The following is a 19,438-nucleotide window of genomic DNA, read 5'->3' on the forward strand; positions in this document are numbered from 1 at the left end:
ATAAATTCATTCATTTTTGTTTCACTACAGAAAACCATAACTTTAGTAAAGGTAATTTTTGTTTAAACAAAATAATACATTTTCACAAAGATTTAAATAATGAGTTTAATATATTCCGTGATCATTATTTGATAAATACTGAAAATTTCATTAATTTTCTGAGTTTGGTGAATTTTTAAGTAAAGGGAGGGGTCAAAATGTTTATACATTTTGAGCGTCGGCATTCATTTTGCACGTACCTAATGTTTGAACACCATAAAGTTTGAAATTGTCGAAATGGTGTCGAAACAATTGGAACATGCATGAAAAATACACAATATGATGCAATTTTTTTTTTCTCTGTTATTTTGGTTTGGAAAATTTATACGAATGCTCGATTACAGAAATGGTAATCATACAGTTTAATATTTGAGTCAATTTACTTGCCTTAATTTTTATTGGTATATATTTACATTGCAATTGGCTAATATATTTTAATATATTAAACTTGTGGATAAAAATCTTTTATTATATATATATATATATATATATATATATGTGTGTGTGTGTGTGTGTGTGTATGTGTGTGAGGTCATGTCATATGCTACTAGTACCATGTAACCCAGTACTACCTGCCTCATGGTCAGGTCACCGGCGACTAAACTTGTTCGCCCACCAGTCTTGCTTGGTGAGGAGGGTGGCTAGTCTCCCTGAAGGATTGAAAACAAGACCTTCCAAAGGGCGAATGAACCCTTTTTCGGGGGCAACGGTCAACTAGCACCGTGTGTGTTTGTGTGTATGTATGTGTGTGCTGGGGTGGAGAGGGCTCCCATAAGCCGTGGTGAAGGTAACCTTTCTAGGAGAAGCAAATCTCTGATTTAAAAAACAATAGTGGGAGACCAGTACTCGCATTAAGCTGGTCTGCAGTTTAACTTGTTGCTGGCTATCTTGCTCTTGCTTGTTGCTGGATCTCAACATTTTGAACCGAGAGAGAGACTTAGTTGTCATACAAAGCTAAGACTCTGTAACATCATCTGTGTATAGATACTCCCTCGGGCATTTGTCTATTAAAATGGTCCTGTGGTGATGGAAGTAATTTTTGGGCTTACGGACTTTAAGTGTCTGAGGGAGTGGCACTCGTCTGACAAGACGTTGCAATCATCATATATATAAGCAGTGTGCATCTTAATCAAGTTGAACCGTTTTCCCCCGAAAGAGCAATTGCAATTGTTTTTCTTACAATTTAACGTAAAAACGAAATGTATTTTTCAGTTTGGTTGACCTGCAGAAAAAAAAAAAAAAATCTTGAAAAACTCCCTGCAGACGGATCATAAGCAAACGAGTTCTATTACTGATAAAATTGTAACTTACCGCAAATGTCTTCATCAGAACCATCTTTACAATTTTTGCTGAAGTCACACACTTGAGACTGAAGTAAACATTCTGAATTTTTACACTGGAATAAGCCGGAATGGCATGGACTCGGAGTCGGTATGCTTTTCGTGCCATTTGGTAAGCGAACTAAACAAAATAGAAGAGATAATCGGCTTTATTACACGTTATAAAAATGTATATGGAGAGTATATTCATCAACGTTTAGCCTTTATTTTCAAGCCTTCCTGTGGATGTTTGATTTGAAGAAATAAAATACCAGTACAATATTTGAAAATATATTTGTTGTGTTTATAATGTGAAATGAATGTTTTTCCTATTTTTGAATGGAAAAAAAGCCGTTAGTATTCAAAATATGTATAGCATTTAGTGCACAGAGTGAGTGAAAAAATTTTTAAACAACATATAGTCAGTAGAATTTTAAAAGATATGATGCTGTTTCTCTTCTTTTTTGGAATGACTATAGTCGGTATCGTTAGTGACTGGATGATCAAAACTCTGGTCAATTATCATTATCTATATATTAATATGCTAATTTGCTTCGACCATTATCATCCTGACATCCCTGAAAAGGAAAGTGGAATATTCTAAATAAAACAAAAAAAAAAAATTGATGTCACTGTTAAGGGAAAACCTAGCCATATTCTGATTGGACGAGGAAAACGCATGCCATATTCTCATTGGATAAAAACTAATTAACAAAAAATTAAAACAATATGGCGGTTTTAACTTTCAGTTCAAACGTAAGTTTTCATAAAAACTCGTCAAGTTAAAAGTCAAGATAAAATATTGGGTTACAATTTTTATGCATGTGCAAACGCTTATGTATGTAAACTTTATTTTAAGCTTTAAATTTTTATGTAAAATTAAACAAACAAATTCCTTTATAAACCCTCAGAATGTAAATGGACTATTCTCGCTGATTAAGATTTAATTTATTTGTTTATCTATATTTAAAAAAAAAAAACAAAAAAAAAAAAAACAAAGAAGAAAAATAAATTCTTTTTTAAAATAATTATTATTTAGGTGCTTTTAGATAATTCATCACTGGCTTAAGGGAGATAACTCCATTTTATTGGCTTAAGGGAGATAACTTCATTTTTTCTTTATACGAGAATTAGGAACACGATCCAGAGTGCCCGTTTTGGGGAACTGGATTTTTTACATTAAAAATCGACCTTGTGTCTAACTTTGCCCTCGTGGAGAGGCAAGTAAATAGGAATTATTGCACAGTAAATAAAATTAAATTAAAACAAAAATTCATTTGGATGTTTGTACATCTATGTTATTGCGTTATTTTTGTTTATATAGTATTTACAAGTTAAATTTTATTTCTAGGATATTCTTGTTTATTAAATTGTAAGGTGCAAGTATTGTTAGGTGAAAGTACAAAATATTTACAAAACACCCTCCCCTCCCCATGTTAAGAACGGCTTTCTAAATAACGTTATTATTTCAGTGCGGTAACATAGATGCATAAGTACCATCATTTTTTATTTCGAATTATTTACTAAAAAAAAAAAAAATCCCATGGAAAGGTCCGAATTTGATTAAATATTTTTTTTAAATTCGTAGTAATGGAATTTGTTTTTACTTTTTTAAAAATATATTTTGTATTGATATGAATTACTGCACAATAAAAATAATTAGATTAAAACAAAAAAATCTTTTTTTTCTCATTTCGAATTATTTAATCAAGTAAAAATTTCATTTTTGACTTGATTACTACATTAAAAAAAAAAAAGAAAAGAAAAAAAAAACGGTGATTTTACAACTGACTTTTGTTTGGGGAGGGGGTTAAGCAGCTAATTAGACTCCGAAAATCGAATTAATCCATAAGAAGCTTATATGATAAATAAAAATTAAAAAATAAAATTATTATATGTTTATTGTGTGATCTTTATTTCAGTTAATAAATTAATAAATTAAATTATCATTGGTTATGACATATAAATAGTTACTGTCATAAGATATATTAAGTGGGAGGGGTGAATAGGTTTCAAATGGTAAAATTAAAATTCATTAAAGCAGACAACACTGAGTAAGAGGTCATTTTTACACCTCATTTTAAAGCGATCAACTGAACATTTTGATTGGATCCAAACTTGATGTAGAAAATATATATACTAAATAGTAAGTTCACAATATTGTTATGTGCTTGTGTGTTTGTGACTTTTAAAACATGTTCACTGAATAGGAAACCTTTTTTTTTTTTTTAAATCAAATCAATTTATTTAATTCTGATTCTTGTGGATTTTTTTTTTTAGCTTATTTTGAATACGAATGTTCTTTAATCAAAATTTTAAACGAAAAATTTGATCCAACTTGAAGGTTTGTACCATTTCACAGAATTTGTATAAATTTAAGAATGATAATTTTACTTTCTAATATTTGTTGATTTATGAGTTATTATTTTAAATTTATATTTAACTGAAGAAGTTACACATTGGTACTATATAAATATTCAAGTACACATATGTTGACTTACATTTTTTATATTTAAGTTGTTTTATTCATAAACAGGATTCGTAAACATTGACTTCCAAATATTTGTTTTAATTTACAATTTTGGATTATCTTTTAAGATTTATTTATATCTAAGAATGGAATTAAATCTAGCTTATGCCTAGGCTGAATAGTAATTCTGAATAGGTTTCAAATTGTAAAATTTAAATTCATTAAAGCAGACTACCTCTCAAGATTTATTTTTATCTAAGAATGGAATTAAATCTAGCTTTGTTTACTGTGATCTCAAAAATATTAAAATTACCTTAAATGGCAAATGAAAAATATGCAAGTGAATTGGCATCTGTTGATTTATGAATTCATTGTTCAAAATTTAATTCAGAAATTATTTTTGCTAAATTGATTATATATATTCCAGTTGATATTACTATAAATATTATTAAAATGAAAAAATAATGTATTTCCTACATTGAATTTCTACATTTTACTTAATAAATGCACACAAACAAAAACCAGATTGCACAAAATAACATTATTATATTGAATTTACTTTGAGGAATTCATTAACCGAATGGAAAGCATGAGTGCAATGGAGAGAGAGTCTTGCTATTTTTGTGTAATATTATCCACATATGTAAATGAGTGGGTGCCATCACAACAGCAATGGAGAGAAATAATAAAAGATATCAACAGATGCATCGAATAGGCCAGATACAACTTATGCCTAGGCTGAATAGTAATTCTGACACTGTGGTAAAATCATTTGATATCAGTCAAATGAATGTATTATGTGTTTACTGTGGAGTATTAAGATTTAGAAATGAGAATCTAAATTGTTGTCATAATTTACCAGCATTGTTACCGTATCCAGAGAAATTAGAAAGTTTATTTTAAAAGACTGATCATGAATCTGTTTCATTTTTTTTTAAATACTAGCATTTCAGGGTGTTTGGAGGTCTATGTTGAGCAAAAACAAAAAAAAGCGGTCAATTTTTTTAAACTTTTACCCCTATTATGATCCCTTAAAATTTATTGTTTTGGGCTCAAATCAGGTTATTAAGTTAGATCCATGTCCAAGGAACCTATATCTAAAATTTAAAGTGTTTAGACCCCAAATTGTCAGAGGAGTTTGGTAGAGTTCTCAAATGTCAAATTGTTAAACTTTGACCCCTTAACAGCCAAATTTCTGGCCGAAAATGAATTCCAAAGATTTTCCCAAATCTCAGTACCCTGTATATCAAATTTCGAGTATGTAGACTGAAAATTGACAGAGTTATTGCGTAGGAAAATGTACACACACACACACACACACAGAGACACACACACACACACACACACACACGTTCACTTTTATATATATAATAGATTAGAAATTACAATTGTGCATTTTCTTTTTGCATCATTCGATGTAAACTTATCTAGTCCTTCAGGGAGAGGCCCATATTGTTTTCTGCATTCAAGGCCAAACATATCATAAAATTACAACCCTGCGTCCTGATCATGACTACCCTCAGTATGGTCAACTGTGCATCATACACTCTAATGAAGCACTGCAATGCAGATGAAATGCTTTACAAAACTCTAAATGTTGTACTCAGAAAATGTCTACGATAAATGAAGTTATCCAGGAAATAAATTTTATGTAAATTTGTATACAAACATGGATTTAATCGAAAAAGAACAGCAAAAATAGCTATCAGAGAAAATAAAACAATGCTTATGTGTGAGCTGTATTTCAAAAGGGGTAAAGACATAAGGAGAAACAATTTTCCCACTTGCAATTAAATAGCTATGTTATTTGTTGGTGAGAATGGTGTCCCACCAGAAAATTGGGACATTGTAGTTTACCCAAGATATCTTACATCTCATGTCATTTAGACCCAATAAACTATCTGATTCTTTTTCTACATGGAGAATTTGGATGGCACTGTGAAATACAACATGCAGAGGAATATAGAACAAGAGTTTGTAATCATCTCACAATGCAATAATTTTAGGTTATTCGTCTTTCTTTTAGAGGTGGTTGCGGCATAATTCATCCAGCTGGAGAATTATTTCAACAATCCTTAGTGGATGTTTATGTGAAAGTTGAGGGTTGCAGGTTGCAATATCGCAACTTCAAGTCATGTTTCCTGCAATATGTGTCTATTCGAACCTGACAGATCCTCTTGATTTATGGAATAACCACAAGAACTCTATGATGGAAATTTTTTTTACACCAAGGATTTGCAATGGATCAGACTGAAAATATGGCTTTGCAATCCATAAATACAGTCCTGGTTGAAAATGGTACTGGTTGAAATGGTACTGGTTGAAAATGGTACTGGTTGAAATGGTACTGGTTGAAATGGTACTGGTTGAAATGGTACTGGTTGAAATGGTATTGTTTATTGTTTAACAATTAGTTAACTTGGATCTCTTGGAATGCAGCAAATGGAACATGAAGCTGTCTCAAATTACTCAGACATAAAAACACTGACTGATGAACAGAGACTGGTCAGTGACATTGTGATTGAATCTGTTACAATGAAGAGAAGAGTAAAAGTGCCTAAATATTCCTGTTTTTATGCGGATGCAACAGAGGGATGTGGCAAAACTTATATGTTTGATGTAATAATCTCACATCTCCGAAACAAAAAAAAACTATCGAGTATGTTATGATGCCTGGACAGGTGTTGCTTCTAATTTACTTTTAGAATACAGTACAATCCACAGTTTTTTTTTTAAATTACCTATTTCACTAACAGAAACTTCTATTTGCAATGTATCTCTCACGTCTGATCATGAAAATCATTTAAAAAATATTGATTTGATTGCATTAGATGAAGCATCTATGATCCCTCCATTTGCTTTAGATTCAATTGACAAAGCTTTGAAAGACAAACAATAATAATAATGCTTTTGGAGGAAGAAAAACATTGCTTTTGGGGGGAGATTTCAGACAAGTCCTATCCATATTATCAAGGGGAGATGGTGAGGAAATAATTGAAATTTGCATTAAGAATTCTCCTCTTTGGTTTCAGTTTAAACAATATCGTTTGTGTCAAAATATTAGAGCAACACCAAATGAAAGTGAATTTATCTCATGGTTACTGATGTTGTGATGCCTGGACAGGTGTTGCTTCTACGTTACTTTTAGGGGGAAGAACAATCCACAGTTTTTTTTAGATGTTTCACTGTAGTTCTATTTCTTGTAATAATCTCAAGTAGTTCTCCATATTTGTCTACAAAAAGGTTTGTTTTAATTCATAGTCTGATCCTAACTAATATTCCACTGATTATTCTATTGAAGGACAACCTCATTTTAATTGTTTGCTTATGTGATGAGAAGGTGTTTGCTGATGTGAGGGTTGATGTTTACAATTACCGTGGATTTTTAACGGGTACTGCTAGTTTCTTTTATTATTTGATTTCCTACTCGGAATACTGCATAAACATGAAACATTAGTGTCTGTAGGTAAAAATAAATATTGGAAATATTGTATATATATATATGTATAAATATATATGCTAGTAAGGGTACCCGGCATTGCCTGGGTGTGACGAGGTGGTGTAGTAAGGAATCCGGGGGTTGGGGGGTTGGAGGTGTTATAAAAAAGTGGTAGTATTGGGGCGGGAGGATTGAAACAACAGTAGGCAGCCTGGGCGGAGAGAGGTGTTAAAAAACAAAAAAAAGAGTGGCAGTAGGCAGGCAGGCTCGAACTGGTAATGCAAAAGAGGAAAAGAAGGTGAAAGAAAACCCGTCTTAGCTGATACATTCATCGTGAAACCGGATGTCACGAGCGTTGGAATTAAGAGTAGTCAATCAAAAGGAGATGATGACTTGTGAAAACTTGTAGAAAATTGCCCCGTTGAGGACGAAGGAAATAATGTTTTTTGGTCAATTTTTCGATATTTGAAGAGACTGAGCTTTAAAACGATCCTTATTTTGTCACGGTCCGACACGTCTGTTGAAAGTTTTTTGCAAGACATACAAACACACACATATTTTGCCTTTTATGTAATAGATTATTTAAGTATTGATCAAATCCTATGTTGGTCATCTAAATTGGTTTCAACATTACTCAGAGACAACTTATTTTTTTAAAACAATATTTTAGTAAAAAAAAAAAAAAAAATTAAAAACCATTATATCAAAGCCAAATAAACCCCATTATTTTACTATACCACACCTGTTCAAACTGAAACAAGCTTATTACAATATTCTTATGTGGATCTATATTAAAAAAAAAACAAACTTTGTGACATATTTCCATTCTATGGAGATCAGGCGTTAACGCAGACCGCATAATTTTGTTATACCATATTTCTTTAAACTGTAGCATAATTATTAAAGTATACTTACGCGGACAGATATGAAAAGTCTTTCTTAATGTTTGTGGCATATTTTCATTCTATGGAGGCCAGGCGCGAACGAAGACCCCACAATTTTAAATTTAATTATACCATCCCTGTTCAAGCTGAAACATACTTATCAAAGTATTCTTATGCGTATCTATATCCAAAATCCTTGTAAAAGGTTTTGTTTTTTATTTCCATTCTTTGGTGAGTGGGCGCGTATGCAGACCCCACAATTTTAATAAGTCACCACTGTTCAAAATGAAACATAGCTATTTTTGCTCCTTGACACCTCTCTAATCATTGTATGTGGTCATCCACCTGAAAAAAGTGTTTGAGCAGTTCTATTAGCATTCTCTGATAAGGATGCCTTAGGTGATTAGCGATAAACTAATGCCTTCTCAAAGAGAGAAGGCAAAGCCTAGGAAGGTGGACCACCTAGAACTGTACAATAACATCACACCGCAATCAACAGGGACCATGTTATTGCAGAAATGGTCTAATCTCTCTTGATTTTAGAGGCCCAGGATAAAAAAAAAAAAAATCAATTTTTGTTTTTAGAAAGCTGAAAGAAAATCTGTTTTTGTTTTTAGAAAAAAAATTGAGGGTCACCACTCAGAAGGTATTTTTCCCCTCCGTCTTCCTTATAATACAAGGAAGAGGAACGATCATCAATGACATGTCTTAATGGGTGAAAAAGGCGACCCAAAAAGAACAAATCGGTTTCACGCTCAGAGAAAAATACTTTCACTCCTCATCGTGGTGAGATTATGTATTTTATTGCTTAATAAAAAAAAATCTTGAAAATCCAATTAACAAAAAATTCCTTAAACAACAAAATTAGGCACAAGGCCCTACTCAAAGTTTGGGAGGGGAAGGGTTCAGGGTCTTTGTGACTAAAGTGATTAAAAAGGTAATGAATGTAGACTTTGGAGTCTTACTCTTGACTGGCAACATTTACCAAAATACCTCATTCACTCTATGGATCTTAAACTAACTAATAAATCCCCAGCGTTTAAGAATGAAAACTATATTTACAATTGATGAACAGTTGTCTGTGTGTTTGTGTATGCATTTTTTTTTTTTTTTTTTTTTTTTTTTTTTTTTTTTTTTTATATGGTGTGTGTGTGCATGTGTGAAAAAATAAAGTTCAATTTCATTAGAAAAAAAAAAAAAGTTTTTGAATTGAGAGAAAGATTGTTCGTGGAGTGGGGAAAAAACTAAAAAGTGTTCGTATGAAAAACAAACAATAAGTCCTACAGAGTTGTTAGTGAGACCCCCCTGTCCTAATCTAGGTGACTAGACCCCCCACTGTTTTCCGGGGAACCGAAAACAAGCAGGGCATCCCTAATTGGGGATTGGGGAAAATATCTTAATGGCAGTGGGAGAAGACAAAGCAACGGGTGGAGGAGGGTTGGAAGGTGACCTCTGAGTAGGGGAGTGACCGGGGATGTTGAAAAAACAAGGATGTGGCACAAAGGGGATGGGCAGACTCAGAGGTTCTCTAGTACCAAAAAATAAAATCAGGAGCAGGATCTCATTTATACCACCAGTCAAGAGTCTTCTTAAGTTTTTCTTAGCTAGAACCTAAGCGGGGTGGGTTCCGAAGGCCCCAGCACCGCCCGTGCCATGCTTAAGGAGGGAACACGTATTGAAACTTGACTCCTCGACGGATGCACAAGCTAGTGCTGTGCACCCACCTCTTGTCGAAATCCGTTCTAGGCAACCTCCTCCAATCGCATCTGATCTTCACCTTAAGCTGATGTTTAAAGTAAACGATCAGATCACGATCTGGAACAGATGTCCCTTCGTGGACCAACTTGAGGCGCGTGATCCAAATCACCATGCGCGCTACTGCCAGGATCGCCAGGAAAACCATTCTTTCCTCCCTGGGGAACGGCGGCTCCATGTTGTACACAAAAACCCTTCGTCGAGATCGAGCGGACATTCGGCATCGATGCGAGCCGTTACCCCCTCGACGTACTCCAATAAGGGCTGGATCCGGCTGCAACTAAAAAACGCGTGCCCGATCGTTTCGGGCTCGCGTTCGTCACAGCGCGGACAGAAGCCACTTGTATTTTCTTTATACCGGCGGAGTACGTCGAGAAGGGGCAGCGCGTTACGGACCAGTCGCCAGGTGAGGGAAAATTCCGAGTTGTTCAGAATCTCCCGTCCCGGCGCCCAACTCCAATGAGAGCGGACAACCCCCATCGACCATCCCATCCGCCTACAAAGTGGATCCTTCGCGGTCCCCTCCACTAGCTCCCGATATAGTTTCTTTCTTGGCTGATCGAGGACACTGGTCCCCGGCAAAGCTCTAAGAGCGGTCCGGCATTCGGAGAAGAACTTAGACTCCCCCCTCGGCCTACGACGACCTTCTACCGAGGAGTTGGATTTGAGATTGGGAAACGCGTTCTCAACCACAGGGACCCAAGGAGCGTCTTCTTCAAGCGAACGACCCAAGAAAGCCAATCTCTCGGCATTTCTATGACACAAGAGACTGGGCTGACCCAGGCCTCCCTCGCTCGGCTTCTGGACACAGACCTCTCTGCAGACATAATGCTTACCCTCCTTCCACAATAGTGAATCGAGGCACCCTTGTAAGCGGGTTAGTCGTTCTGCAGGGAGAGGAAGTACAGACAATCGGTAAAGGATGAGCGGGAAGACGTATGTAGCGCACGCCTCCGCCCGACCCTTCAAGGACAATTTCCTTCCAATCCAAGTCTTCACCGACGATTTGACCTTGCCATATACTTCCGACCAATTCTTTTCCAGCTGAAGTCCCGGTCCAAACCAGATACCGAGAATACGGACCGGTCCATCGGTCCAGCTGAAAATACCTGGAAGCGAGTTTACCCCGGTCCAGGCCCCCAACCGCAGGCCGACAGACTTGCTGCGGTTGAACATGGCCCCTGTAACTTCTTCGTATCGAGCGAGCGCCTCGACCACCGCTTGAACGTCCGTGTGGCAAGACACGAACACGGTGACGTCATCAGCGAACGCGGAAACCCTGGCTCGTGTGCCTCCAGGGAGGGCTATTCCGCGCAGGACTGGTGTAGCCGCCTCGTCCCTTAACTTGCGAAGGAGGGGTTCCAACGCCAGGACGTACAACAGAGGCGACAGCGGACAGCCCTGACGCACCGACCGAGAGACAGCGAATGACTCCGACAGCTTACCGTTGATCTGCACCGCTACCGTCGGCCTATCATACAGGACAAAGATCCACTTGCGGAAGTCCGGATTAAATCCGGCGGCCTCTAGCACAGATCCTAGGAACCGATGGTCGACCCTATCGAATGCCTTGGACTGATCCAAACTGATCAGCGCGGCTTCGGCGTCGTCTTCTGTCCCCTCTATGATCGAGCGTATCAAGTGCAAATTGTCTTGAATCGATCTCCCCTTCACAGCATAAGTCTGGTCCGGTTCGATCAAGTCAGTGATGACAACCTGCAAGCGATTCGCAAGAATCTTTGCCAAAATCTTTAACTCTGTGTTTAGCAGAGTCAAGGGCCTAAAATCATCAAAGTTTTCCCTCCCACCATGCCGTTGACCTTTCCTCAGCAATGTGATCACTCCCTTGGTCACCTGTCCAGGGATGGAACCCTGGGCAAACCAATGGTTGAACATATCCTTCAGAATAGGGACCAACATGGGCGACAGCCTCACGTAGAACTCGTAGGGTAAACCATCAAGCCCCGGGGATTTGTTGTAGCCGACCTGCTTCAACGCAGTAATGACCTCATGTTCAGTAACAAGACCATCACAGCTAGCTGCCCGAGCCGCCGTGAGGCGGGGCGAGTCAGCCAAATAGCTGCCAAACTCATCGACCCTGAGTCCGGGTAGTTGGGTGAAGCGCTCCGATAGATGCTCCCGAAACCCCTCGCAGATCTCCCGAGTCGAAGCTAGGGCGTGTCCTTCCAGGTTATGTACTTTACGAATGTACCCGTCCGAACCGCGCCTTAGAGCAGCCTTACGCTCAACAGCGTCAACATTCACAGCCTCGTTGGAAACTTTCATTAATCTGGCCCTAACTACTTGACCTTCATACCGCTCGCTAGCCAAGCGGTTGAGGTCTTGTTTAGCTAGTGCTGCCTCTAGGGGATCCCCCCTCTCCACCGCCCGGGTCAGCTTATCCTCTAAGCGCTTCTTTGCCTTAGCCTTATCTAACGCGAGGCGTTGGCTGTATTGGACAGAGAAGCGCCTAATCTTGGCCTTAAGACTAACCCACCACTTACTCCCTGTAACCGCCCCCACTAAAGCCCGCTGAATTAATTCTGTAACCTTCAACCGGTAGTCCTCCAACTCCAACAAGGTGCTGTTGAACTTCCAGTATCCGGCTAGTTTAGGCCTAGCACTTAAGTTCAAACGGGCCATAACGAGTTTATGGTCCGAGTGTCCTAACCAGTGGAACGTGGGGCACGATAGAAAGTCTACGTCACCTCTTCTAACTAACATCCGATCCAAGTAAGTACTCGGATGGGAAGGCGTTCCAAGATGCCACGTCCACATCTCCCGCCCCGGATGGTCCAGCCGGAATCTGTCGACGAGATCGCACGAGGCCATCAGGTCGAACAGAGTGCTGTCACACCGCACCGACCTACTAGTCCCCCCGACCTTATCTATTTGGGGATCAAGGATCGCATTCCAATCACCCATTAGCACTAACCGTTCCGGATCCACTAAGAAGCCCTCCAACCGTCGAAAAAAGGATGCCCTCTCTACAGCAGAATTGGGAGCATAAACCGCGACAATCCGAAACACACTACTATTAACGGCAACATCAACAACAACTAGCCGCCCGTCCTCGCCTGCGTGAACAACATTCACCGACGCTGACAGGGTGCGACTCACTAGCAAGGAGATTCCACGACTATTAGTATTGCCATATGCTGAGTAAACATCGTAATCGTTCACCAGCACCTGACAATCCTCGTCACAAATAAAGTGGGTCTCCTGGATAGCGGCGATATCTACCTTAAGGGACACCAAGTCTCTCACAACGCGCGAGGCCCTGCTTCGACACCTGATGCCCCTCACATTCAATGTAGCCAAGTTCAAAGCCATGCTCACTTACCTTATTCAGTGTCACAGACGGGTCTGAAATCCTTGGCAGTGAGGACGTGGCAGGCCTGGCCGAGGCTGCCGGTAAGTAAATCTGCTGAGGGTACTCCGTCCTTGGCCACACCTCCCACGTCCAGGGGGAAGGTTAGTTTGAGTGCCCTGTAGAATGAGGGGTGTATATACACAGGGACTCTGCCCTCACACTTATAGAAAAAGTTTTTCAGTGACGGATGGTCCCTGTCCACCAGCTGCTGGCCCGGGATCGCATCCTTAGCTGCTTTAATCATGGCCCAGAGGGCTTGAGTTCTTGTATCCTTGTTGACCCTCACAAAGGTGGTCAACATGGGAGCGTCTTTAAATTTTGTTGGGTCCGCTACGCTGTCACCATCCACGTAGGCGAGACCCCTCAACTTGTTATACCGGACCTTTTGTTGTCCTTTGAGGTCCGGAGTTGTGTGGTGCGGGTCCAGTTCGCATATTCTGCCCCCTGGCAGGAATGGTAATTTTTTAGTTCTTTCCGTGCGAACTGGCCTTGTTGGGGAAGGGGGGCTTTTAGGTTGGGGGTGAGGGGAGGGGGGTGGAGTGGGGGTAGTTGACACAGTTTCTTCCTGGGGTGGTTTATCACAGGATGGGGGTGGTGAAAGGTCTCTTGGGGCTTTGGGGAGATCTGGGGAGGGGGGTAGTTGCTCGGGCTGCTGAGGTAGTGGGGTGGCAGGTTGCTTAACTTGCGGGACTGCTGAGGTGTCTTTATCAGTAGGAGTTGGGGGGTCGGCTCGTGTCTTCCTGCTCTCCCTCCTTCTGGCCCTCCTGATCTCTGTGGCGCTCAGTTTGGACGGAGCTGCCGTTGCCTCCTCTTCCTCAGACACTACCTCCTCCTCAGACTCTTGTAATTTCCTCTTGTTTGAGGAGGGGGGTGCCTGTGTCTCCATGGCCTCTTGTTTTTCGGGTTGGTCTCTGGTCACCGTCTGTGGGGATGACTGTTGGGGGGTCTTCCCTTTTTTGGTGACCGTAACCCAGCCCGCAAGTGCTTCTGGGAGGCTTGTGGTCGGGGCAGGAGCGGAGGCTTTGACTGGTGCTGCTACTCCTACCTTTCCGGTTGCCCTGGGCGGGTTCCTGGTCTTCTTGGGGCAGTCTTTGGCCATGTGCCCCTGTTGTTGGCATTGCCAGCAGTGGGGCTTTCTCCCTTCCACTATTAGGGAGAGGGTCCAGTCCCCGAACTTCAGCGTCGCCGGGATTCCAAAGAAGCCGGCCTTGTCCAGGACCATCTGGATCTTGTAGTCCCCGGTCATTATATTCTTTTGACCGCGGACTGGAGTTACCTCCTCGACGTCCCCGTACTGGCTGAGGATGGCTCCCAGTTGGTCTGCATCCATGTAACAGGGGACGTTCAAGGCGGAGACGTTTGTCCTTCTCCTGTTCAGGTACACCGGCTGCAGCTTGATATTCCTGCTCTGGTGTACAGTCCTGGACAATTTGTCGGCGGCTTCTGGCGTGGGGAGCAGCACATCCCACTGTGCGTAGCTCCGTCTGCAGACGTAACTGGCTGGGATGTTCTGCTCCAGTAGGAGTTTCAACATGGTGTCTTTGTTGACCCCCGTCAGACCCCTCGTCTTGGTGTCTGATGTGATGAAGGAGAGGACTCTTTTCTCCAAGCCTTCGACCTGACCCGGGAGGGGTTTGATTGTGTTCCCCTCCGTATAGTCTTTGTACTTGGAGTCAAAGAGCCTCTTGTAGTCCTCCGGCTTCTTCTTGTTGGGTTGTGCTTTGGGGCCCCATGCTGATCCTCCCTCCGGTTGGGTGTTTGCTGGTCCGGGGACAGGAGTTGTAGGTGAGGCAGCTGGCCGCTCCGTGCCCGTTGTTGTGCCTGCAGCGCCTGGGGTTTGACCTTTACCAGTCAGAGTTGGCCAGTCCGCATTGGTCCTCGCGTGCTGGCTTACTCTGCTTTCCGGGTCGTTCCCCTTAGGTTTCTTGTTCTGCTGGATGGCTTTCGGAGTTGTAGGTGCCTCCCCTCCTGGGGATGTGTTCCCAGCAGCGGCTTTTGCAGTCGCAGAGGTGGGGGGTGGTGCTGCTACCAGTTTACGTTTGTTGGAACTGGTCAATGCGTTTACCCCCACCTGGGTATTCCTCTTCCCGTCATTACCCTCTTGGGGAGTGCTGCTGGGTGGGATGATGGTTTCCTCCTCGAACAGCGCTTTTAGAGAGGCTAGGGTTGCATCGAGTAGCTCCTCTGTTTTTCCGGCGGCGTTGTTTACCTCTGTCTCTTCAGGTGAGAGGGAGTTGCCCTGTTGGGGAGCCAGAGACAATGGTCTCGCAGACCCGTCCGCCTGTTGGGGAACTAGGGATGCTGTAGGTGCAGCTTCCATTGCTTTTCCCCCTGCCGTTCTTCCGGCATCTGCGCAATTCGACGGGCTGCCCTCATGGGGAGCAGCAGTTGCAGGTGGTTTTCCAGGGGTCGCCGCGGGCTGCGGCCCTACCCCTTGATCTGTTCTCAAGGTCGCCGCGCGCTGGGGCCCTACCTTGTCTTCTGGCGCCTTCCTGCCGGGAGATGCATTGGTTCCCTCACATGGGGAGTCGTCTGCGGGGGAGATGTTGCGCATTTGGGGTGACGTGCCCCTCCTGCCTGGCATCGTGGCGGTAGCACTGGCCGCTGCCCAAAGTGTAGCTGGGAGAAAAGAAAACCCAGGGGAGTGGAGGGGGTGAAGCAGACTCAGAAGAGAATAGTGTTTTTGACCTCCCCTCACGGGGATGTCGGGTTAGCAGCTCAGATCCCCCCGCGAGGGGGGAGAGCAGAGAAGAAAGACGCAGTGGGTGCTAGCGGGTCAGAGTGCCGCGTCGCAATTAAGAGAGAGAGGGGATAGGCATCCCTGCCCACAGAGGGGAGCAGAAACGAAGCACCCGCCCTACCCCACGTCACCCTACCCACTAACTACCCCAACGGAAGCGAGAAAGAAAGCCCTGTCTGCTCGATCCACTGGGAGAGCAGCGAAGATAGACAAAAGTTTGGGCCTGGCAGGTCAGAGTGCTGCTCAGGCAATTAAGTGGTGAGAAATTAGACCATCCCGCTCCATATTATATCTCGTTCAGCCTCGAACACTCGCCAATGTTGCTCATTTGCATAATCAGTAATAAAATTCCATCCAAATTAATTATTAAAGTAAAACATACTTTTTATTTTCACAGCTTTTCATTAATGTTAACAATTATAATTATTTTATGAAAAAATTTCTAATATAAATCTTAGTTTTAATATATTAATGACACAATTCTTTTTCTTTATGATAATCACTTATTAACAGGAAGTCAATTCAAGGGAGATAATTTATACTAAATTATGTCGGCAGTTGTTTCGATAAGTAATTATTTTTTTGTAAAAATAGTAATTCCAGACTAAATATATAGATCAAAACAAGAAGTTCATTTTTTTTAGATCTATTTAAAAGTTTTATCTTAAAAACTTTATTTCAGATAAAATTTTGGAAATTGCTTACCTAGTGTTATAACAGTTGCACGCACGAGCACGAGTCGACTACTATTTCTACTACTACAAACTTCAAGTTTATTTTCCGTTTAGATTTAATCAAGTTTTATTAGAAAAGACCCTGAACCCTTCCCCTCCCCAATTTCTTGTAGGGCCTTGTGCCTAATTTTGTTGTTCAAAAATCTTTTGTTTTTTACTTAATTGTATTTTCAAAATTTTTAAAAAGCAATAAAATATATAAACAAGTTTTATTAGAAGGCGATTTTGTTAATAGAATAAAGTTTTATTTAAAAAGTAAAATCTTGAATAAAATAATTATTTAAAATCATTGTATTTTATTTAGACAAACAAATTTCAAAAACATTTTAAACTTTTGTTTCAACACGGATTACAAATGTGTACGTGTTGACTTAGCATGAAGCCACAATAGCATGGGGTGCCCGTGCCCGACTGCCCGGTGCCCGGGTGAGGTAGGAGTCGGTTTTCATACAATTTTCCATATTTATGACTTATGATGTTTATGGCTGAAATAAAGTTTTAACAAAATGACTAGCAAAGTAGTTAGATGACTCCCGACCACCACTTCAACCTACTGGCCTAAATGTCTTGGACCCCAAATGAGGTTCTGGTAGTAGATAATACCAGAGCGTAGAGCACTAAATAATTACTTATGACTTATCTAGGCACCGCCAAAAATGGCCGCAAAATCAAGTTGTTGTTGTTTTTTAAAACTAAATTACATTTATTAAAATCCATTATTTCTGAGTAACTTTTTTTTTCCAGAAAGATAAAACCCTGAATTTTATCATATAGAAAACAGAATAATGTAAAACTTTTTCTACTATTTTTAATTCAATTTTAAATGTTAAATTTTCCCAAAAAGTTAACAATTGACATTTTTTGTCTTGCACAAAAAACGTACTTAAATATTAAAAAAAAAGGGTTTTTGAAATAATTAATTTATTTATTTATTGTGGAACTAAGATTTAGGATGATTTTCTAAGAGAATATGCAAAAATATTATAATATAAGTACCTGAATTTCAAATAATTCCACTTATTCATATAGGTAACCAGATATTTCGCGTCGTCGTAGAGTTCAGATCGACTCTGTTTACGTTTTCTTTTGATGGGAAGAAAACTATGGAAGACCAAACAGGCCAAAAAAACTTATTTTTCAGTGACGAAAATTTCAATGTATTATTAAACTGAGGCTGGCCAGTACCAGATGGGTGACCATTTGTATGAGTTTGGTTTTTAATGTGTATGTGTGTGGGGGCCAGGCTCCCCAAAATGGGGGGGGGCAATTTAAAGCAGAATAAAAAAAAATTATTTCAGCGCGTTTGGTCCACCGTAGTCGAAAGACGGCAAACGTTTTCAAACGAGATCGAAAAAAATGATGCTATTTTTAACAGAAAGGGCACAATATTTATCGAATTTTTTTTTTGTATCGATTATTCAAAGCATGCCCTGTTTAATAATGGTCATGCATTATTCGGCTCGCTAAAAAAAAATTGTTAATTTATTTATCAAAAATTTTAAAATGGCTTTTTTCGTATAAATATTAAAAAAAAATTTTTTTGTTTTGCTTAACTTAAATTAATTATTTTACTTAACATATTCACCGAATTTCACACTTCAAAACTCAAAAGCGGGATAATTAAACACAATCGAAGTTCTGATATTCAGACGTCAAAATAAGGTATGCAAACAATTTTTTTTTTTTTTTAATCTATAATTCTGTCCCTTACAACAACACAATATGTTTTGTTCAGTTTCAGATGATTATTTTAAGCATATTTGTTCCCACTTCAAAACAAGGGGGGGTTTTGTAAGCAAAAAAAAATATATATATAAATATCGTTTATGAAAAATAAGTACACTGTTATAAAGTTCATTCTTCTCCTAATAATCGCTGAAAATTTCGTATTGATCGGATAATTACCTGATTTTTGGTAGATTTTTAAAAAGACGGTCCGTCAAAAAGTACTGACCTGCCCCCCTCTCCCCAGTTTTGGCGGTGCCTTTATCCAAAGCTAGACTCTGTGAGTTTATCCTACTTATATAATTCCGAATTTGTTTTTAAATGATTTTATTTACAAAAAAAAAAAAAAAAAGAAAAAAAAAGTGTTCATAAAAATTTCATCGTTGGGAATGGAACGTCAGCCTCTGTGTATTATTCTTCCTATTTACTTTGCCTCCCCACGAGGGCAGAGTTAGACACCAGGGTCGTTTTTTAATGTGGAGAAAAGGAACAAAAATCAAAATTAAAAAATGTTTTAAAATTGGGTTTAAGTAGGCCCCCCCCCCAGTATGAAAGGGTGGAAGCGGTATTATGGTAAAAGAAGATGCTAGCTAAGAGAGATTTTATTTTGTTTAAGTTCTAAAAAAACGAGATTGACTAACCGACATCACCATTTTTTTGAGTTGGCCTTGTGCCTAAATTTTTTGTTCATTGATTTTTGTATTTTTACATTTTAACATGAATAAAAGATTTGATATCTAAAATTGTCTCAGTCGTGAAGGATTTCTCATCCACTAACCAAGAAAAAGAAACTGAAGTATAGCATCAGAACAGATACTACACTTTGAGTTATATTTTTTAAAAATTCATTCTGAAAGTTTACAAACAAAACAGAAATAAACAAAAAAGTTAGGCACAAGGCCACTAAAAATTAAGGTATTGTCGATGGTCATCCTCGTCACGGTATCTTTGTTAGTCTGT

The 19,438-nt window shown here is 39.7% G+C and overlaps 1 protein-coding gene and 1 pseudogene across 1 annotated transcript in view; both read right to left on the reverse strand.

Annotated features, from left to right (window-relative positions):
- LOC145292796 (MAM and LDL-receptor class A domain-containing protein 1-like) overlaps positions 1–19,438 on the reverse strand; it is a 497,041-nt gene that overhangs the window by 69,212 nt on the left and 408,391 nt on the right. The window contains exon 111 of the mRNA XM_080138835.1: positions 1,351–1,500. Within this exon, the coding sequence (XP_079994961.1) occupies positions 1,351–1,500 (150 nt within the window). The remainder of the gene's footprint in view (positions 1–1,350; positions 1,501–19,438) is intronic.
- On the reverse strand, positions 8,786–8,987 carry LOC145293573 (small nucleolar RNA U3; annotated as a pseudogene).

The sequence above is a fragment of the Euprymna scolopes genome, chromosome 14, assembly GCF_053919585.1.
Source record: "Euprymna scolopes isolate OS-2025 chromosome 14, ASM5391958v1, whole genome shotgun sequence".
Taxonomy (NCBI): Eukaryota; Metazoa; Mollusca; class Cephalopoda; order Sepiida; family Sepiolidae; genus Euprymna; species Euprymna scolopes.